We start from the raw sequence: 22381 nt of genomic DNA on the forward strand, positions 1-22381 counted from the left end.
CCAGAAGAGCGCAGTCCTGGGAACAGCTAAGATACTGCGCAGGACCCTCAAGCTCCCAGGCCTCTGGTAGAGGACCCGAGCTTGTAGGATAAACCGCCCGCAGGGGCGTGCTGGGTGGTTTTTTTTTTTTTATTAGTCAGAATGACCTTACACAGAAAAGGAATTGGGATTAAAGAAAAGGTAGGTTGGCTCTGGTAAAATTCTCTCTGAATGCTTGTCTTTGTATTATGTTTGTCTTTTCTTCTGTTTCCCTGAGTGCAGAGACCATTACATCACTCCACAGTCTCTGTCCTTTTACAGTGTTTTTTTTTTTTAAGCTATTCAGCTCCCTCTGTCGCAGCAGGCACTGGCCACAATGTAGCGACACATCATAACTCTCCTCTGGAACACTTCCAGAAACTCCTGACAAAAAAGGTCAGGAGATTATGGCAAGTGCGTACGTGTGCTGGTGCTGTACAGTCCAGATATATGTGCAACCTAACAAAAGGAGAGGAGGGGAGACAAACCGAGCATATAATAAGAATGAATGAACTGGGTAATTGTGATGATATGATTCTGTTTATGATGGTGGTTATGCAATGGTAATGATAATGCTGATAGTCATGTTGGCATGACAGTGGCAGTAGTGATAATTAACTGACAGCCTTGATGATGACAGTGATGAGTGACAGAGATGAGGATAATGGCAATTAATACTGGATATATAGTGGAATCAGCTGTGGGAATGTTAAATGGTGATTGCAATGAGTTAGACAATGATGTCAATGATGTCAACCATGATAGTGACCGTAATGGTAATGTACTTGATAGTGGTGACAATCATGGAAATAAAAATACTTTTTGCTGGTGTCACCCAAGATGGTTTTGATGACGGCAATAGCTAACTATGAAAGCGATTAACTATTACATTGCTAATGGTGTTGATAGTAATGATACTGAAAACTATTATGGTGCAAATGATCTCAGTGACAAATAACAACCATGCTAAAAAATCATGATAGCTACCTATTACATTGATGGCAATGAGGACAAGTATAACAGACAATAGCTATGATCAAGACAATGATGTTACTAAAGGACAATATTGCAACAATTATGCTAATATTAATGTTACTGTGGTGGCAGTTATGATGTAGTCAACATCATGTTACGAAAACAGCAGTGGGGCCAGGTAACGTGCAACTTCCAACCTGTGAATTTTTGACTAGTTGAAACAAAAGGGCTGTTTTTCAACAAACATGTTTTTTTTTTTAATGTAATCCAAATTGCAAATATTTTGACCCAAACTATTATCTTTTTTTTAACTAAATAGGTAATTTTGGTGTATAAACTAAAATATAGTGAATGAAAAAAAAAAAAAAAACTTCTGAAACAGGACAAAGTGAAGTTTCCTGGTTGACAGTAGTGTGATTGATGACACCGCCCCTTCTGCTTCCTTTTGGAGATTTTGTCAAACAGGACCATTCACTCTTAGTGTCTAATAACACCGCCACAGCTTGTGGTTCAAAGCATCTGTGCCAAATATGTGCTGAAAAAAAACTGCAATATTTGAAATTCTGGGGAAAAGAATGGCTTGGATTTTGATAATGGCAACAACAGTGAAGATGGTAGAGATGATGCCAACATCATGGCTATGAACAACAAATGAAGATGATGTAGATGATTACAACAACCGCAAATTACAGTGAAATCCAATGGGCTTTATATAATAAAAAACATGAATAGCATTAATTGTAATTGTTAACATGGGTTTGTAAACAAAATGATAAGGAAAGAGTTATGATAAAAATCATAATTTTTGAGAATGGAAGCTGTGTATTATTAGAGTCACTTGTATTTTTATGAGTCCTCTCAAGTGTTACTTGAAAATAGAAATTAAATTCTACTGAAGTGATATAAATCCAGTGTGGCTTTTTTTGTTCTTTGCTGAAGGTCAGCGGTAATGAGGTGAGGTTAGGATAAAATTGCCACAGCGACGCTCGAACATTGATGGATTTACCTGAATTTACCTGGATTTACTGACTAAAGCAACTCCCAGTGTATACTCAACATATTATATATTAAGGTTTTAAGTTTATGCTATCCAGCTTGCTCTCAGTATGGCTTCCTGGCAACCTACATTGGCTGCCAAGTGCAGCATTCAGAGCCAAAAAAATCTTGTAAATCCCAGCCTCTCCATTCATTCCCCTTACTTATCAATTTATTCAGCATATTTCAACACTTTCTACCACCCACCAATTTCCATCAGTGAATAAATTGTATTTGAGGTGATTATTGAACTAGCAAATACATGTGTGATTATTGTAATCAGTAGTTAATATTGATTCCTGTAACTTAATTTTCAATGAATGTGTCTAGAATCAGGCAGGAAAATTCAACTGTCCTCTCTCTCTTTTCTGTGTGTCTGTGTGTGTGGGTTTGTGTATTTCACAGTGAGCAGAAAGATGAAAGCTTGCTCTAAGATGAGTGAAAATAAGATGCAATCATGTAGTGATTCTACCACTCAATCTTCCCTGGGATGAGTATGGGTCAGGGAGGGTTTGTCAGAGGAGAGGTGCCATGCCAGCATGGAGTAGATCATTGCTTCCTTGAGGATGAGGTTATGATCAAAGAGATTCAGGTGCTTTAGATTTCTCTGGGCAAACCCTAAGAGAGGCCCCCAGGCTGTTGCAAAAACTTTGGTATCCTCTCCCTTTGCCAGTGTAGAGGACTTATCAAACCAACAACAGTCACAAGAAGAAAAGGGTTGTTTTTTTTTGCTGCAGGGAATAAAGACTGTTCATAAAAACTTCTTCACTAACATGGTTAAGAAGGCATCAATGTAGAGATGTATGATGAAGAGATTTAGATATATTTATTTAAATCTACCATGTATTAACAGTGACCAATCATTTTATTATAATTAGAAAACCATATTTCAGCTAAATTATAATATGCAGTACAAACATTGATCATTCCCAAATCAACTAACATTTAAATCTACAATAAACGCTGTCCTGGTTCTGTTTCAGGGTCTTCTATCAGTTGGACATCCAGTTGGCAGCTCTACCCTGTGCTCCTTTCCAATGATTAAGGTCAATATCTCTAAGGTTGAGGCCAGGGAACCTTTTCAATAATGTCCATTTCCACAACTTCTATCTGTGTATCACTTTTTTAGTCACTACCCAGAGCTTGCGGCCATACGTAAGGGTAAAAATATAAAACATAGCTCAAGTAGTAAGGTCACACTTTTGAATTAAGCTCTATATTTACCCCATTATTGCAGGGTGTTACATCAATCCATTTGACTGTCTCCCACTCCCTTCTTCCCTCACTCATGACCAAAACCCAAAGATACCTAAACTTCTCTACTTGGGATGGTGGATCATTGCCCCAAGTGGGTATGCCTTCATTTTCTGATGAGAACCAGACTTTGGGGTACTAACTGTCATCCTAGCTGCTCAATACTTGGTTGCAAACCATGGCTGTGTAAGCTAGAGTCCATCAACCAGTGAAGCCAAGAGCACCACATCAACAGCAAAAATCCAAGATAAGATCCTGAGGCTACCATACCTGAAACTGTCCTCCCCTTGCCTGAATCTAGAAACATTGTCCATTAAAATCACAAACAGAATCGATGACAAGAGCCAGACTTGGTGGAGCCCCATACCTAAGGGAAATGAGTCCAACTTCTTGCCAGCAATGAAAAACAAACTATTACTACTGCTCTACATGGACTAAATAGCCAACAATGACAGCCCCCGCACCACCACGCTCCAGAGGACAAGGGAAGTGCTTAAATGCGTTCTCCACCACTACACTTTGCCAATTCATTTCCACAACATCCAGAGTCTGAATGGACTCTAGGGAAAGCTCAGCCATCTCTACCTCAGTGACTTCACACCTAGTGATGGAAGTCATATGCATCACACAAACACTGCTTCTATTTCTTGTGTCCTCAGTTGACGTCAGCATGCCAACCCAACCATATATACCTGACGGTTTGCCAGAATTGATTTGAAGTCGACTGAAAGTCTTGTTCCCTGGCCTCATCAGACTTCTCCCAAAGTTTGCCAGTATGGATTTGACAGAGCCATGTCCTTTTTTTTTTCCAGCATTGATCAGCTACCTCCAGAATCCAACCAAACTTGGCAACATTTCCTGTTGCCAAGTGCACTTTGGACACAATCATGGTCAAACATAGTTTCCGTTATGGAGTATCCATGATCGGCACTGAACTCTAGAAACAGAACTACTCTTGGGGTTACATTATCATTATCCATGTGAGCACTGAAGTACCTAGTAGACAAGAGTGCCTTCGGAGGGATGCTTGCAGCACCCCACCCAAGATTTTCAAGAAGGCCAGGTGTTCTAAGCTAGTCTCAGCATCTAAGCACTATCAATAGTGACAACCCGCTTCCCTGACCTGAAGCCAAAGGAAAATTACCATCTTGTATGAATTTAAATCCACAGAACTAATTCTAAAGAAGGGGAGCACAGTGGTAAGCGCTGATGCTTCATAGCAAGAAGGTCCTGAGTTCGATTCCACCATCTGGACCATTCACCTCTTTCATTGTGGAGTCTGCAAGTTCTCCCTGTGTACTCCAGCTTCCTCCTACAGTCGTTGATACTGTTATGATCTTTTCTTTTACTCCAAGATTGTCTACATGGTATTAGCAACATCTCTGGGCCCCTAACACTCTAATCTATACTGTATCCCTGGAGGTTAATCTTTCACAGGTAATAACATGTAATACTTAGAGCCTCCATAAGTAGATGCCACAGTTTGAAACAGCTTCACTTCCACATTCTGACTCTTAACTATTCCAGCAATATTTGATGTTGAAACAGAAGCTTCTAACAAGTTCTCTGGGCTTTCCTGTTTACATCTCTATTCCCAGCACAAAAAGGATTACAAATAGCAGCTTTAGAGAATATAAAGAGATTATAAAATGCAAGATACTGGATGGGAGGGGTTGTGAAGGGATGTCCTCAATGAGTTGGCAGATAAAAGGCAACACTATGTCAAAGGTCAAAGCCTCTAGAGCTACGTGGAAAGTAAAATGGGGAGGGAGAGTTCAGACTGATTGGAGTTGCCCTGAAAGAGAGTGAGGGTCTGCGTGTCCATGCAGGCATTCTGAAACATATTTCCCTGTAAATTAAACTGGATTACTTGTCTTCTCCACATCCTTTATCGAGATAACACTTGAAGCTAGCATGGAATTCATTGAATAGATCTGTGTGAGCTTTGTGACTTTCTATAATCTTACTGACGTGTGTGTGTATGCGTGTGTGTTTGAACTCCCATAAAAACTGCATGATGATGCAGATCAAAAGGATCTGGATGGTTGTGAGTTTTACTTGGATGTAATTGCTGTTTACTCCATCACATTATACAGTAGAGGTGCTTTATTAAGACTTTCTGCCTGTCATTAGAATTGCACTGCAGCAGTCTCAAGGGGATATGACACTATCTCTGGGTTTTATCAAAGACATTTTATTTGTAATATGACTTTTCAAAGATCTCTTATTTTATGGCAATTGAGCAAAGGTTCTTCTTTCTTCTACTGATGAGATTAATGGGTTTCAAGTGGAATGCCATAGCATCATAACACCACTCATTTCAATACAAAGAAGAGTCATTGCAGTTTTCAAAAGACATTCGCCGGAACCCTGAAGTTTTTTTTTTTAAACAATACAACACGCCTTGCATTAAAGGATTAAATGGCTTTAAATGATTAGCAGTACATGGGGACAAAATAATTTATTTTTATTGCATTTGAGTTTAGAAAATTCATGGCAATAAGAGCAGAACAGGTAACAATGTTGCTTATTTTCAAACACATGGTGAGTTTGACAGAACCAGGCAATATATTTATGGGTTAACTAGCATGTCTTGATTACTATATATGGTTATAGAGTCTTCTCTTTATAATTTTCTGTACTAGCACATTGTGGCAGGAAACTGTGGGTTAGCATCCTTCATCTTGTCCCTATGCAGACACAGATTTTATATATAATGTATATAACTAGCCCATATAGTTATTTATATTACAATGAGTGACCTAAAGTGCAGCAGATTGGAATCTGTTTAACCCTGTAAAGATATACTATTTACAGAAAAAAATGTATAAAGTAAATCTTACGTCAGGGTCCACTTTTCCAGAGCTTTAAATTAAAACATGTAGCTACATGTCAGTCTTTAATTACCAGGATCAATAATTACCTACCAAAGTCAATATTAATGGAAATTAAATATATTAATGATAATATATTACATACATTCTAACTACAAGTTTGTCTGCTTTGAAAACTGATCAGCTAAGCCACAATAATTACTTCACCTTGTCTTACCTTTTGCTGAGTTGGTTCACAGGAGATTTAATTCCACCAGTGAGGTATTTGCCCCTGAGAAGCAGCTTTGTCTCACAGAGATGTTTGCTAAATTTTAATTGCAATCTGCGGTGTGAGCATTCACTGCAATCAAAGAAGCAACATGATTGCTCCACTGAAATTACCAAGTGATAGAAGTGTTTATGTACAGTGAGGACATCGGTGAAAACCTTAAACATAATGCTATGTCATGTGGGTTCCTTGCAAATGCTGAATAAGTGTATTTATTCAAGTTTTACATATTAATAGGTAGTAAGTTGGTCCAGCATTGCACCCCACAAGTCTTTGCAGCAACTAGGGCTGAGAAAGATATTAACATGTCTTCTAGTATTTTTATCATATTTACAAAGGTTATTTTGATGCCAAAAACATAAATAGATCTGTTAATGTAGAAAAAAGCCAGTTAGCCAACGGTTACACTTTTGAACATGATCATATTTTAGAAACGAGGCAAATCAAAACAAAAAACATGCAAAAATGTGTTAAGAGCTGACTGAAGGGTTAATAGTTATTCTATCTGCTGGTGGGATGCAACATAGAAAAGTAAAGAAAAGGAAACAGCAAATCCAAGCAGGTAATCTACATATGTTACAGTTTTAATATCAAAGAATGGTGGAAGACATGTAAATTTTAGACATCAAGCTGAAGAGGACAAAACACATCCAGCCCAAAAAGAGAGTTTACGAGTAAAGAGCAAAAAGAAAATGTCCATCAATTTCAAAAAAAGGACAAGAAATGTAAGAAAATCAAAGAAGATAAAAATTGTAGGAGAAAGGGTAAGTTTGATTTCCCTTGTCATGCAAATCAGTTTGGCATTGGGGGAAAAAATACCTTCGTCGTCCGTGCGGTCACTATCACCTAAATCATCACTGTGTTTCTTTGTAAGGGGACCTATAGGACCAAGAAGGAGAAGATGGAGGAAAACAGGGTGATCAAGAACACAAACAGTCTTCAAAAGATGCTCTCAAAAGAAAGAAAGTTTTTTCAATCATTACTGATTTTATAGCCCCCTTTTTTCTTTTCTTTTCTTTTTTTCTTTTTAGAAAAATCCTCACATTGACAAGCAGACTGGGCAAACATTACCACAATGTCCACTTTGTTTAATGTTGGAATTTACTCTGCATGAGTTCATTTAAGAAGTTAAAGACCAAAAAAAGAGGGACTTTAAAAAAAGAGGCAAAAAATGTTAGTTTTCTGTTGAAAATGAAGACTGAACTAAAGATAAACGTCTCAAGATCATAAACTTTAAAACATTGCATAAAGTAGCATAAATTACACACATCAGATATTGTGGTAACAACTGAATTGATCAGAATAGAAGAGAAAAAAAAACAAACAAAGACTGTAAAAGAAGCAGAGTTTTTTTTAAGAGCAGAGCACTCTAGAGAATCATGTGACAACTTCCCCAAATGCATTTTAAAAGTGATTTGATGTCACAACACACACAAACATCTGTCCATACATATCCCTGTTTAGAATATCAACTATCCCAATATTTTAAAGGCAGTGAGAGAAAGAAAGGAGACCCCCCCAAAAAATATATATTTTTTGAGTGATTATTGGGTTATTCTTTATCCATTTATTTTCATGCTTTTGCCAAGGCATGCTATAAATCATAAAGCATGAATAAGCACACATAGTAATTTTCATAATACAATTTAGAATAATCAGTTTTATTTAAAGGAAACAAACTGAGCAATAACACAATAATGACTTTGCTCTGGCATAATAATATTGAGATTAATTATGTATGTTTGTTTAATCAATACAAGAAAAAAAGTAAAGTATGAAAGCATCTGACACTTTGAGCAGATACAATAAGGGTACTGAATTAAACTTCTTTTTTCTTTTTTTTCAGTAGATTCTTTAAATACTCTTTAAACATTTTTTTTGTTCAACCTGAGTGTTTGTGTAGTGTTTAAGTTTATCAGGCAATTGTCTGTCAAGGGAAGTGGTTAGATGCTTCTCCATAAAAACAACAGTTTGTCATTTTAATATCAGTATTGTTTACATACACAGAGAAAAAAACGCATGCTAGCTTAAAGTATTTACACACCTACAAACAAACAAACACACAAATACAAACGTAGAGAGGAAAAAATATACATATATCTTCCAAACAAGATCAGAAACATGCAGTCTTAACAAAAAATAACAGAAGCTGTCAAGGTGCATGACACATAGAATAGCATCAGTAGCATACTGGTCCTCCCCCAACCCACCACACACACACACACACACACACACACATACAGTTGCGCACACATGCAATGGCATTGACAACACGTGAGCCCGTTGTGCCTCAAAGTGCCATCAGTAGATGAGGAAATCACCACTTTAGTCCTTTAATCTATCTTAATTGACCACAGCAGCAAATAGCCAGCACTTTTATGCAAATATACTTCAATTCCATTTTTAAAAACTGATCTAGCAGTTTATTCTATTTATAAGGTCAACGCTAATAAATGGCTCATATTAAACTAGAAATGTCACTAAATGAGTTGTTGTTAATGTTTATGAAATAGATCATAAAGGCAGATGACTGACTTAAATGGTTAAGATGGTTCTAGCCAGTAACTCATATCCAAGAGTAATAATTCCTCCATCATAATATCTTGGTTTATTTTAAGCTCACTGATTTCTTTCCAATGACTTTAAAAAGGAGGCTGGCTTACTGCATATCAGTGTGTCCTGCAGCAGTCTCCCAGCTCTCTTTTGTGAATATGACAAGCAATTTGATAAGGGAGAGCTGACTCGTGCTTTCAATGTGCTGAATAAGCACCGAGACACCAAGTCGCTTCTTAGGAAATGGGAAATGTCTAAGAAAGAGAAAGCAGCCACTGTCTAGGGATGTGTCACCTGTTTATAGAGTATGCCGCATAGAGAGATCACTGACAAAACAATACATAAAGGTTGTGAGAAATCTGTGGTGACCTTTCAGCATACACGACGCTGAGTGATATATGTCTCCGTGCTAATACCTGAATATACAGCAAGCCTACAGTTACTTTTCAAACTGTTGCATCTACAATTTAAATGCATGTTCGGACAGACAAGTACACAATTAATTTTTATATATAGATAGATATAAAATTAGCAAAACAAAGTGGTGTGTTTATATGTTTTTGACTGAAAAATATCCAAACTACAAGAGGACATTTAAATTTAAAATGCTGTTTTATCTGTGTTATTTATATTTATAGGATGTAGAAGCCTAACTTCCAGATCTAGTCTAGTCTTAAGTCTCCATGAACCAAAGCAACTATCCATTTTAGAATGTTAAAATACTTCAACTGGCACAGTATACTGAATATACTACATATGTCTCAACACCATCAACATGAAATGAGTATCAGCGAAAGACAATAAGTAAATAAATAAAAACATTAAAAAGCTGTGAGCAACTGGAAAACCTATGAGAATTTAAAAAAAGAAAAGACAAAAACAATGCGACTGCTCTCTGGATTGCACATGTGCTGCTTTTATAGGAGCACCTTTTCTGACTTAGGGTTAGTTGGGATCAGAGCAAGACAGCTGCATGACATGTCATATCACACACACACACATGTGGAGAGAGAGAAAACGAGAGAGACATCATTCAACAATCATGTGCAAATACTGAACGTCGCTGTGACAAGAATGTCCTGACACCGACCTGTCTTCACCTGCTATTTTGAACCAGTGTATGCGTGCTTTCATATGTGTGTGGGTAACTGAAGCAGAGATACTGGTGAAGTCTCAGCTGGCATCAGCTCTGATCAGTGATTAGGAACGTGACACTTCAAACATTTTTCAGATAACCTTTGTTTTAATCCCTACCATAGATAATAACCAACCAAATATACTGTACTTCTATTGCAACCCATAAAGTCATTTATAATCCATTTTAACACCAATAAAAAGAAAGGAATGTAGACATCTAGAAAAATGTGCCTGTATATTTTCACCCTGGTATTTATATATATATATATATATAAAAGTAAATAAAACTCACTACAGCTAGGATTATCCCCACTGTAGACGCAACACAGGTGTATTTGTCCTTATGTGCGTAGTCTACTAGACTACAAGGGCTCACAGTTGGTGCCCTTTTAGTCTGCTGTGTGGGTGCTGACAGGTCTGTGGAGTCGCAGCAAATTGGAATTCACGCATACATCCACGAGTCTCTTTCACCCTCTGATAACAAAATTTGCATCACCTTTGTGTAAGCAGACTTTTGCATCTTGTATATGGCAAAGGAAAGTATAACACTTGCCTAACGTGTGATTAGGCACATGTGTCTTTTGGAGCAGTGCAGCAAAACCGTAGTTAAAAGAGTTAATGACACAAACCAGTATCCTACCAGTTGGTTGAACCTGCCAATTACTGGCAATATAAGATAGATAACAACTGATGGTGATTCAATGGGATAACAGCTTTCAAAATAGGTTATCTTTTTCTACATTGTGTGACTACTTCTTATCACTTCACCTTTACTGCTGCATGCTAACAAATTGCTGTTCTCTTATATCTGCACTATACCCCCCTTTGTTTTTCAAACAAAAGCACAGATTGGTATACTAACAGGCTGATCTGTAAATGTGAAAGAGGTGTAATTCAGAGGGAAAGAGCTTAATTGCTTCAAACAGGACCTCAGTAAACACACTGAAAGAAATTTGGTACTAGTTCTGCAGAGAAAACCGGGCAAAGATTAAAAATGCTCTATGAATTATTTGAAATATGCAATCAGTTACCATTTAATTAGGTAAATTAGTGCAGACTGTTATCCAACCCAGCAGCTCACTATAATACCTTTACAATGAAGTTCGTCTGACTTTGTTTAGGACTTGGAAGTCTTGTGTCTTATGGCCTCAGCATGTTTTAAATTATTATATTCACAGATATGTGCAGTTAACTTGGTCAGTGGGTCGTTAAAAATTAGCACTTATCAAGTTAAAGCTAGAGAAATACCCAAGGTCCCCCTGTTATATTCTTATGGTTCCTGTAATTCTTTTAAGTATGAAAGGGACACTGAGTTTCCTTTTCATACCTAAAAGGACCCCGTACAGCACATTTCATTTTTCTTTTTCCTCTTCATCATTCAGTGGAGCAAAATATTACACTTTGATTTTCAGTCTCTCAGTCTACATCGTCTGCCTTTCTCTGACGTTTGCGGTGTCTTTTTCTCTGTGTCCATCGTTTTCCCTTCTATCCTCATATCTCCCTGCTTCCACCAACAGCATTGATTGGAGACTGATGAAGAGGAGTTTCACGCTCTCTGACACTGCAACAATCCATGACTCAAAAAGCCAGCTGGGAAGCAAGAATGATAGATACACACACACACACACACACACACACACACACACACACACACTAAACCCTCAGGCTTTCCCCTCTTCTGGATGAGGTAATTATTGTGAGGAGAGTCCATGCATCGATTGCACATTCTGCACAAGAACTATCCACACATACATATATTGCTCTCTGTATGCATCAGTCAAGGCCTCTACTGGCATAGAAACACACTAGCATAATCAATCACCGATGCACATTAAAAAGGGGATCTAACAGAGCTCGCTGCTCAATGAGCCAAATAGGTAATCTACAACTGACCTTGGATAAAATCCCCACAGGCTGTAAACTATAAATACAGAATCCATCCCCAAGGTAGAACTGGGACTTTAATGCACTTCAACAAACTCTCTGATGAGGAGAATCACTCAGGAAGCATGAAAATAAGCAGAATGTGTGAAACCTCAGAGAGGTGTGTTACAGATATGTTAGAACTGTGTCATACAATGAGTCTGATGTCCAAAAATATCTTTTTTGGTTTCTACTTGTTTCTTCTCAAGAGATCATATTAAATCCTGCAGTCCTTTTTGTGTGAACTGAAGTTACTTATTTATTTATTTTCAGCATTGGATTATTGTAGTCTTGTGTGTAAAATGATGTGTTATGGAAATATAGACATACAGAACTTTAAAATAAAATTTAAGACATTTGAGAGGTTTCTAGACTTTTCTCCATGACCTACAATCAGTATTCAGTTCTTTTTAAAGTAATTGTGTTAAGGATGTAGAGTTGTCACAATACTTCACTTTCAAACTTGATACAGCTACACATAATTTGATGCATATTATATATTTGAGTAGGTAAGATAGGCTGTCATGTCAAGTTGTTGGTAAAAAATTTTCAGGGTCAATCTGGGGCTTTGGAAGAATCGCCTTTTAGATCAAATTCATGTTATCCCGCTGTATTGAAACTGTCTATTAACTTGTCTGTGAAGGTTCTCAGTCATCCAGGTGATTGTAATCTAAGGAGCTTGGAAACAAAAGCGTCTGGACTTCTTTGATTTGCTTGAAGACGTTTCACCTCTCATCCGAGAAGCTTCTTCAGTTCTAGGATCAAATGGTGGAGAGTCCCAGATTTAAGGCCTGTGGGAGTATCCTCCCACGAGGGACAATGGACCCTCTAATGATCCTCTACATAATCACACAAGCCGAGGTGTTAAAATGGTTGTAGGTCACAATCAGCCAAGGTTTCGGGTGAGCTCATTGTAAAACCTGGCCCCACTCTGAGGTTAGATGGCCCAGGATGTGAGTGGGCATTAAGGCATCTGGGAAGCGATCTCAAAACGGGATTATAGATGGCAGACAGTTGGTGCCACCGCCTCTGTTCAAAATGGTCGCTCACAGTGGACATAGATGGCTTCTTTCACTCCTCTTTCAAACCATCTATCTTCTCTGTCCAAAATGTGACATCCTCAAAAGAGTGACCTTTGTCCTTTAGATGCAGATGGACTACCGAGTCTTGTCCCGTGGAGGTGGCTCTTCTATGTTGTGCCATGCGTTTATGAAGTGGCTGTTTGGTCTCTCGAATGTAGAGGTCTGGGCATTCCTCACTACACTGTACAGCATACACCACACTATTAAGTTTGTGTTTAGAAGTTTTGTCTTTGGGATGAACCAGTTTCTGTCTGAGTGTGCTGCTGCTGAAGTAAACTGGGATGTTGTGAGTGACCATCTTTGAACAGAGTCAGGGGTTTACGACACCAACTGTTTGCCATCCATAATCCAGTTTTAAGATCCCTTCCCCTTCCCTTAACGCCCACTCACATGCTGGGCCATCTGACCTCATGAAATCACATGATAGGATGGTGCTAGGTTTCACAATGAGCTCACCCGAAACCCTGGCTGATTGTGACCTACACCCGTTTTAACACCTTGGCTCATGTGATTAGGTAGAGGATCACTAGGGGGTCCATTGTCCCTTGTGGGGGGATACTCCCACAGAGCTTAAGTCTGGGACTCTCCACCATTTGACCTTAGAACTCAAGAAGTTTCTCAAATTAAAGGTGAAACGTCTGCAAGCAACTTAAAGAAGTCCAGACGCTTTTCTTTCCAAGCTCCATAGACTGTCTATTAACATCACAGAAGTACAGGATCATGATAACCATAACCGCTAGCTGCTAACTTAATGATAACAGAATACTGATGCGGGTAATTACTAACGTTTCAGCACCTAATGTTAACATGCACAGTGCAATAACTGGGTTAATATTTATAACTGGTTAATATTGCAGTGTTGTTGAAATATTAACACTGTTATAATGATTGTTGCATTCCAACAATCAGTCACCATTGGTATCTTTGAACCAAAGACGAAAGACTTCCTATTCCTCAGTCAAATATTTTAATGATAACCAATAAAAACTGGCGCTTATCTTACATTCTGTTATCCTTTTCTCAATGTACATCAGCTTGTTCTATAAAAGTGTCCATACATTTTATGGTTAGATTTGAAGTGTTTGGGCTTTGAAATATATATACTTTACTTATAATGAGAGAAAAAAGAAGCTATCCATCAAAACAGTTGTGCATCAGAGAACAGAATAAAGCTGCCATTTATTCAGATGACTGTGAAACATAATGTGTACGAGCTGTCTGGGAAATGACTGAAATATGTGATGCAAATGGGAAAATGTGTCCAAACACAGAAGATCCTAAGATTATGAAAACCTAAAGGGAAGTCTGTTCATGGGGGAAGATGCATTAATATTCCATATCATCATCAGGAACTATGCCTGAAGCATATGAAGTAAGATTAGGCAGAAGAGACAGACAGGATTGAACATCATTTCATGAGTTTTTCAGTTTTTCCCTCTACCAGCACAAGTGGAAAAAAAATGGAACTAATCTTAGACCTATGAAATATTATGGTAACAGTAATGTGAATATTAGAAGCAATACCAGTGACAACAAAATAAAAGAAGTCGATGCATTTTGCAAGAAATGCTGATCACTGAAATGCTTGTGTGGATGTGCACAGTTCTGCATAATGTGTAGGTGGTACAAGCACCAACTTTTCAAACAACATTCTCCATATTGAGGGTAAATGTGAAATTAAGAAAAAAGCATATGCATATGTAATACCTACCACTAACATATGATAACTGGGTAACTACTCAGTACAGTGGAGGGTATCACACTTACTCTATGCTTCATGTAAGATAATCTAGACCAGTGTTTCCCAACCACTGTGCCGCGGCGCATAGGTGTGCCATGGAAAATTATCTAGTTCCACCTGATTAGTACTCTAAGCGATCGGCGTGAGTTACGGGCAGAACAGTTAAATTCTCTTTCACTAGAGGGCAGTACAACTACCAGCTCTAATTAAATAGGTTGCCAACTGCCAGTAAAACAGAAGAAGAAATTACATAATAGTCATGCTGTGAGATGACACAACACGTAATAGCAATAGATAAATATCTGAAGAAAAAAAAAAGTGGTCAATCTGACCTGGGTCCTGGAGAAAATTCTGACCCAGATGAAGGCCATAGCATGAGTAGTGGTCAGAGGAAAGCAAAAGAGGGTATGCTGAGGACAAACCAAGCCAATTCCACCATGCCAGGTGTGCAGGAAAAAATTATCAATATGCTTTGTGTTACATTTTTGTTTGGTGGTGTGCCGTGTGATTTAAACTATTTGCCATTGCAAAACCGACTAATTGAATTTACAGGGGGTTGCTTTATGGCACCTTAAGGGAAGTGGGTCCACATTTTGTGACTATACACAAATGAGTAATAAAATGCACACATACCTAGTTTTGGTTGTCAACAGTAGAAAAATATGTCCAACTATTTTTACTTGAAATAAACTTGATCACAGAATTGATTTCAGGCAACATGTTTACCTACTGCAAATGACACAAGAAGGAACATAAGAGAAGAGAACATGAACCGGTGCCAGTGAACATAAAACTTTGAAGTTGTTAAAACATTTTTTCTAAAATAATTAGAGAAAAGAAAATTTGAAAAAAAATTGGAAAGACCAGCAATAAAAATCTGGAAAGATCAACTGAGCTGTAACTAGTTACAAAGTAATGTTCTGGAGAACTAAAAGCTTTCACACCCACTTAAATATCCTTCTCACCTTGACTTGTTTCACACTGCATTTATTTTCTCTTTTTTGTTTTGCTTTCTCCTGTCATTCCTTTTATCTGTTCATATTTCTTCTTCTCCTATCCGTCCCTGCTACTGCTAATTTCTTTGTATTCTTCCACTGTTCTTTCTCCTTCTACTGCTTTCTGATGAAACAAACACCCACACTGTCAATGTCAGCGAGTCAAAGTCTGGGAGGGGAGGACATGAGCGAAGATGTGTGACTAGTATGCAAACAAGCGAGCAAAAAAAAAAAAAAAAAAGAACAGCAGAGAAGTAAGAAGAAAGAGAAGAACAAAAAATAAATGTCAGGAGCTCTTAGGTTTAATTTGCACATTTTTTGAGGAATTCATCTGCTAACAGCACCTGCATTTGCATAAACATGCGTCAATTATCAAATAAAAACTCATTTTTACCAATTGGAGCTTTTGACTCCTGCAGAAATCTTGCTTATAGAGGTCTTATAGAGAAATATCTGTTAAATGTCCATCAGCATAAGGTGGGACGAAAGCTTTTGGTTATGTTTTAGTCAACAATTAAAGCAGCAGCTCAAACAGAAGTCAGAAGTTTAAAGCAATGGGTTTATTCAAGGGTATTTACACATCTGCTTGTTTTAAAGTAGTCTAAGGAGTTTGGAAAGAAAAGCGTCTGGACTTCTTGAAGTCTTCTTTCTTGAAGATGTTTTACCTTCAAGAAACTTAGACAAGTCCAGACACTTTTCTTTCCAAGCTCCTTAGACTTCGATAACCTGGATGACTGATCTTGTTTTAAAGTTGTTTTCCAGAGTTAAAGAGTGCCTTGTCATGGTCCTGGGTCAAGCGACCCAGTATTTGAGTTTCATGTATCTTTTGTATTCATCTGCACCTAGCTTAGTTCACCTAGTTAATTTCTAGATTGCTGTTTAGTCTTGTTGTCTCCCCCTGTACTAAGTCTCCCTGGTTCATGCGTCATGTCTGCATGGTTATGTTTAGTTCATGTCATGTCTAATCTCCATGTTTCCTGTTTTACTTTGAAAGTCTGTATTCATTGTCAGTGTATTCAGTTTCACTCCTCCTGTCCTGTCGTTAGGTTCATGTGTGTCAGCTGTGCTCCCATGTGTGGCCACTTCCCCTGATCATCCCTCATGTGTATTTAGTCTCTGTGTTTCATGTAGTCTGTGTCGCGTCGTCTGTGTTCCTACCCTCCATGTTGTCACAGCCAGTCTTAGTATTCATAGTTATGGGTTCCTGTGTCTTCTTAGTTTTTCCTAGTTTTACTTTCCCAGTTTAGTCATAGTTTAGTTTGTCACTGCGTTTCTGCCTTGTCTGCACTCCTTGTCACCAGCCACAATAAAGGCTCGCTTTCAGTTAAGTTTACTCCAGTCTACTTTCGTGTGTTCGCACCTGGGTCCACCACACACACCACCGCACGGTCTGCCTCCTCAGATCGTGACTTGCCTCCCCTTTTTTATTTTGTTAACTGAACACAGGAGAGACCTAGTTGTTATGAAGATTATATCTGTAAATATATCATGAAAAGATTAGTTTGGAGTGACAGATTCACATTTGTAAAATCATCTCTTGTGTTTCATAGTAAAAAGTCACTTCGATTGTAATAAATGTGTAAACCTGGAAGTATTGATAAAGAAGAGCTGGGGTACTCAGTAATCAGACTGTTGGGAATTGTCATTATGTCACATATAAACTTAAAAATCTCTGCATGTGGTTAGTCTTCTTCTTACCTATCGCATAAACATTAAGATGGACTACCTCAGGCTTGCCAGGTTTATTTCTGGACACTCAAATAAGTGAAGCATTAAGTTTGAAGTCAGTCTTGCTTAGAGAGAGTCATGATAAAAAGGAGTAGATTTACTGGACCAAGTATGTAGCTGTAAAGCCTCCATAAACAGGCGGAATCACACAGCAGTGTATGTCCATGCCAGCAGGGACAGCACTAGTATTACTGGATTTGTCAGTCTTGACTCAACCCATTACCAAAAATGGTTGGGAGACTGAACCTCAGCCAGCATAGTTGAGTAGTTACTGATGAATCTTACGTATACGATAAAATGTGTCAGAACAGCATGTCTGTCATCAAACGAGACAATGTTTTTGTCTTTCTCTGTTTGTCTCTCTCGTTTTGTTAACTGACTCATTTTGACCAACACTGTCAGCTAATAGGCCAGTGGCCAGTGCATTTATCAGTGAGTCAAGCTGTTTTTGAACTGAGCCTTCTCTCCTCATGCAGTGCGACTTGTCAGCTCTGCTCTGTGTTCACCCACTGCTCTGTGAAATATGCCATGACAGGAACTGCAGAGGTTTTAAACCCGAGTATGCAACCCTACTTACACAAGAAAGAAATATGGATTTTGACTTCAGGCTTTGAGGCAAGGCTCGGGAGAAAAGATGTTTGTGTAGAACTGCATAAGAAATGGCTCCGGTGATAGAATGTATCGTAATTCATTGGTGATTTAATGGTCTAAACACATGTATGGCACAGCTTTTGTTTTTAGATTACATGACATAAATGACATGCTTCAGTTTATCTTTGGAAAATTCAGCATTATGAGCTTAATGTGTGCTTTAGCTGACCTTTATATCCATGTAAGAGTTTAAAATTTGACATCAATTTCTATGAACTTATTTTTATTTATGTAGATTCCTCCACTGCCACACACCTCCCCAAAAAACAAACAGTTGTTGGCCAACACAGTCACCCACCAAATAGCATGGGAGGCGGGGTACACCAGTATATCACATAGCCTGTCACAACCAATTCAGAATATCTTAACATACATGTCTGAACCACCGGAGGAAGCTGGAATATCCAGAAAGAACCTGCACATACACAGTGAGAACATACAAACTCCAGGAAAATGTATCTGAACCATGAGGTGACCATGCCAACCGCTGTGGCACTGTTCAGATAATCAGAAATATTATTTTAACCAAAGTGTTTTTTTGATTGGTCAACATAATAATAATAATAATAATAATAATAATAATAATAATAATAATAATAATAATAATAATGAAAATGAAAAAAATCCAACAGGGGCTGAGAGCTGCATTAGGCCCCTACTTCTTCATAATCACCACCAGACTGAGCTCAGTTTATTATACACCATAAAAGCCAACAATTTTATTTTCTTTAAGGCACCGTTTCAAAGTTGTTTTCTTTTGTAGACAGCGGGCACCAACAATGACATAAAAGATGAAACAGGATGGGATTTGGTAGGAACAAATAGTGCGTGTGCCTTGGCCTACCGAGCTACCGAAGCAGCCAGAAGCCGCATTTGCGTGTTAAAAAGCATCTCCCAAAATGTTTGTTTCCTGCTTTGTGCACACGATGTAAAGGAGACCTTAAAAAGGAAGCAACGTGCTTCATGGGAACAAAACCAATTACTATAAAAGACACGTACATCTAGCTCCATGGGAATGAATCGCAGCTCAGCTTTCTCACTTTTCCTTATCATCTGTCTCTACAGTATAAAACACATGAAAATTGAATTAAAACAATTTAAAAGGGTAGATCTACCGTTATTCTCATTCAAGGTAACAAATAACATGCATTTAAAGTGCCATAAAAACTAAATTCAAGAATTTATAAATAAGGTGTGAACTAGTTTTGTAGGTCAGTGACTGACAATAACGATTTTAGTCCATTAAAGTTTATTGTTTAAATACACAAATCACCTTTGGAGTTGCACTGGGAAGGGCATGTAGAGTAAAACTGCCAAATGAAACATAACGAGCAACCCAAAGTGGCAACCCCTTGTAGAAAGGGAGCAGATGAAAGTACGTAAAGTTGCCTTTTTGGATCACACGTCAACAAAGTACTCCTTCTAGATTAACAGTTAAAGCCCTTAAAAGGCATTATTCTTAATATTCTGTAAAATGTATTGATAGGCCCTTACAAAAAGGACCTGTCACAGGACATGGTATATTTTTTTGCATGCTTGATATGAATAATTTCTCAATAAGGAAGCTTTATGTTTCTGCAGCATAGTGCACAATGCAAAGAGTAGGATGCTATTAATTTGTATAGTATAGGTTGTTTGACCGACATGAACTAAGACACACACAGCCACACATTTTCTCTGCTCGCATCCACTGATGGATACCATCATGTTCAGTTTAGAGAAGTAGCAATATGAAATGTAAATTGCATTTGTTACTCTATCACAAACAGAAACCGAACTGCCACATTCATGAATAATAAATGTCATAAAATGTCACAAACATGGTTGACTTTTAAACGTCTTAAGACAGGTGTGTGCGTGTTTGAGTGTGCATCTTATCCCTGTGTGCGTCTGATTGGAGAATCTCTCCTGGGGTCATATCTGCTATGGACCAGAGGAGGTAAAAACATCAATGAAAACTGATGTTGAGAAGCTCATTAGTCACAAAAAAGGTTTAACGTTGGCTGTTCAATTATTTACACATCTTGACTGTATAGGGCTGACCCAAGCCAGATTGAATACCAATACAATTAAAACACAACCTGGATTGCCATATTAAGTGATAAGAATCTAGATACCATCAAATGAGACAGGGTGGCAGGCTCTACAATAATTACCTTAAACTGATACAGTTTCACATTAGATCATTTCTTTTATAAAACACATATTTCGTTTTTAAACATTTAGCAACTTTTTTTTTTTAGCATTTTATAACTTTCTAGATTCATACATGAAAATGTTACATCCTTATTTTATTAACAGTTCTAATTAGGGGTGGGTTTTTATAATCGATTCATCGATTAAAATCGATTCTGGCTTGGATAACGTAAAATCGATTCATTAAAATCCTGAATCGATTTTTTTAATATAAATTTATTTTGTCCGAAATGCCAGAATCTATGGAAACCCGTTTCCGCCACTAAAAAAAAAAAAAAGCTAGTATCCATAACTCGAAATTTCGAGTTATTTTCTCAAAATTTCGAGTTATTTTCTCGAACTTTCGAGAAATATAACTTGAAATTTCGAGTTACATTTCTCAAAATTTCGAGTTAGCTCTGCCAATCAAAAATATACGTGAATGAGGTCGCTTTCTTGTTACCCGGAAGCATATGGCGCAGGACCGTGCACTCAAAAACGGATCCCAACAAATTAAAGTATGTTTGCTGATAGTAACACCATGTGATTCAGCTAATAACACAGGGATTTCATCATTTGTGAAGCCAGGCTGAAAACACTCAGCAATCTGTGCATTCACGACTGGATGTAATACCGGTAGCTTAGCTGTAGCATTTGTAGCTGAAGGCTTCAGCTTCCGGGTAACATGGAAATGACGTCATTCACGTAGATTACTGATTGGCAGCGCTAACTCGAAATTTCGAGTTGGTTTTCTCAAAATTTTGAGTTAATATGTCGAAATTTCGAGAAAATAACTCGAAATTTCGAGTTATGGATCCTTTTTTTTTTTTTTAGTGGCGGAAACGGGCTTCCATAAGAATCTCTGGTGACATCTCACAAAATTTCAAGAACCACCAAACAGTAAATGAGAGCAGGTACAGGGATTCTGCAGATAGACTTAAACACTGAGCGCGACCCGCCGATCAGAATCAGTTAGATGTTGCCTTTCTCACAGTCGGGGCTGAAAGCCGACAGCTCGCTGATCCAGGTCCGCGCTTTGTGTTCACGCCCTTTATGCGCTGATTCTAAAGCTGTTAGTTTGATCTCTCTCCAAACAATATTGACCGAACCAGCAGCAAAAGAAGATCCAGACGCTTCACATAAACATCGTCATGAATTCACTCTTTTACTGTTTTGCTTCCATTGCGATGCGCAGCTCTCCCTCTCTCCCTCCCCCTCTCTCCCTCCCCCCTCTCTCTCGAACAGTTTCGCTTTCTTCATTATTCGCTTGCTTGTTACGCACAAGTCTACTGTTGTTTACAGCGCTGTCGGCCGCTGTTTTTTTCCCTTTTACATTCTTCCGAAAAGAAAACCTAATTTCTGCTGTTCAATACTGAACAAATTTAAACTTTTTAATATTATTCAAAATGCTAAATGCTTAGCCGTGTGTCTAATAAAACCGCTGTAACGTCAGAGGTAATGTTCATTAATTAATGGTTTTCTTTCGTTTTTGATGTACTGCAGAATATTTTTATAAATCCCAGGCCAGGAAAATCACCTACATGTTTTTCTGTGTTTTATCTTCAGCTACTTTGACACAAAGGCATCTGCTGTGATGCTCACACCTTTGATAAAGTCTTGCGAGTGTCAGCTTCCTTTTTAGAGATACAAAAATATGTAAATGTTCTGATCTGAATTATACTTCTGACTGTCAAAATTTCCCAGATTTAAATCGAATCGAATCGAATTAAATCGAATCGTGGATCGAATCGATTCGGGACCTTGTGAATCGGAATTGAATCGATTCTAGAAATCAGTGACGATACCCAGCCCTAGTTCTAATACTAGAAACACATTTTTGTTTGAAAACGGAAGCATTTCGTAGTGTTTATAGAATTAGACTATTCTGAACTTTGTCAATGTTGTTCATAATATCTGTCAGAAAATATACAAACAAGAATAAATAAAAACCATAGCAATTACTTTTCATTATTTTTTAACTCAAATGTATCTACAATAACAACACGTATATT

General features: G+C 37.8%; 1 protein-coding gene across 1 annotated transcript in view; it reads right to left on the minus strand.

Moving 5' to 3' along the window:
* Positions 1-22381, minus strand: part of LOC102210587 (neuroligin-1-like) — a gene marked incomplete at its 3' end in the record, with an annotated part of 129985 nt that overhangs the window by 9028 nt on the left and 98576 nt on the right. The window contains exon 4 of the mRNA XM_005748447.1: positions 7204-7263. Within this exon, the coding sequence (XP_005748504.1) occupies positions 7204-7263 (60 nt within the window). The remainder of the gene's footprint in view (positions 1-7203; positions 7264-22381) is intronic.

The sequence above is a fragment of the Pundamilia nyererei genome, unplaced genomic scaffold, assembly GCF_000239375.1.
Source record: "Pundamilia nyererei isolate P.nyererei 1_Seehausen unplaced genomic scaffold, PunNye1.0 scaffold00222, whole genome shotgun sequence".
NCBI lineage: Eukaryota > Metazoa > Chordata > Actinopteri > Cichliformes > Cichlidae > Pundamilia > Pundamilia nyererei.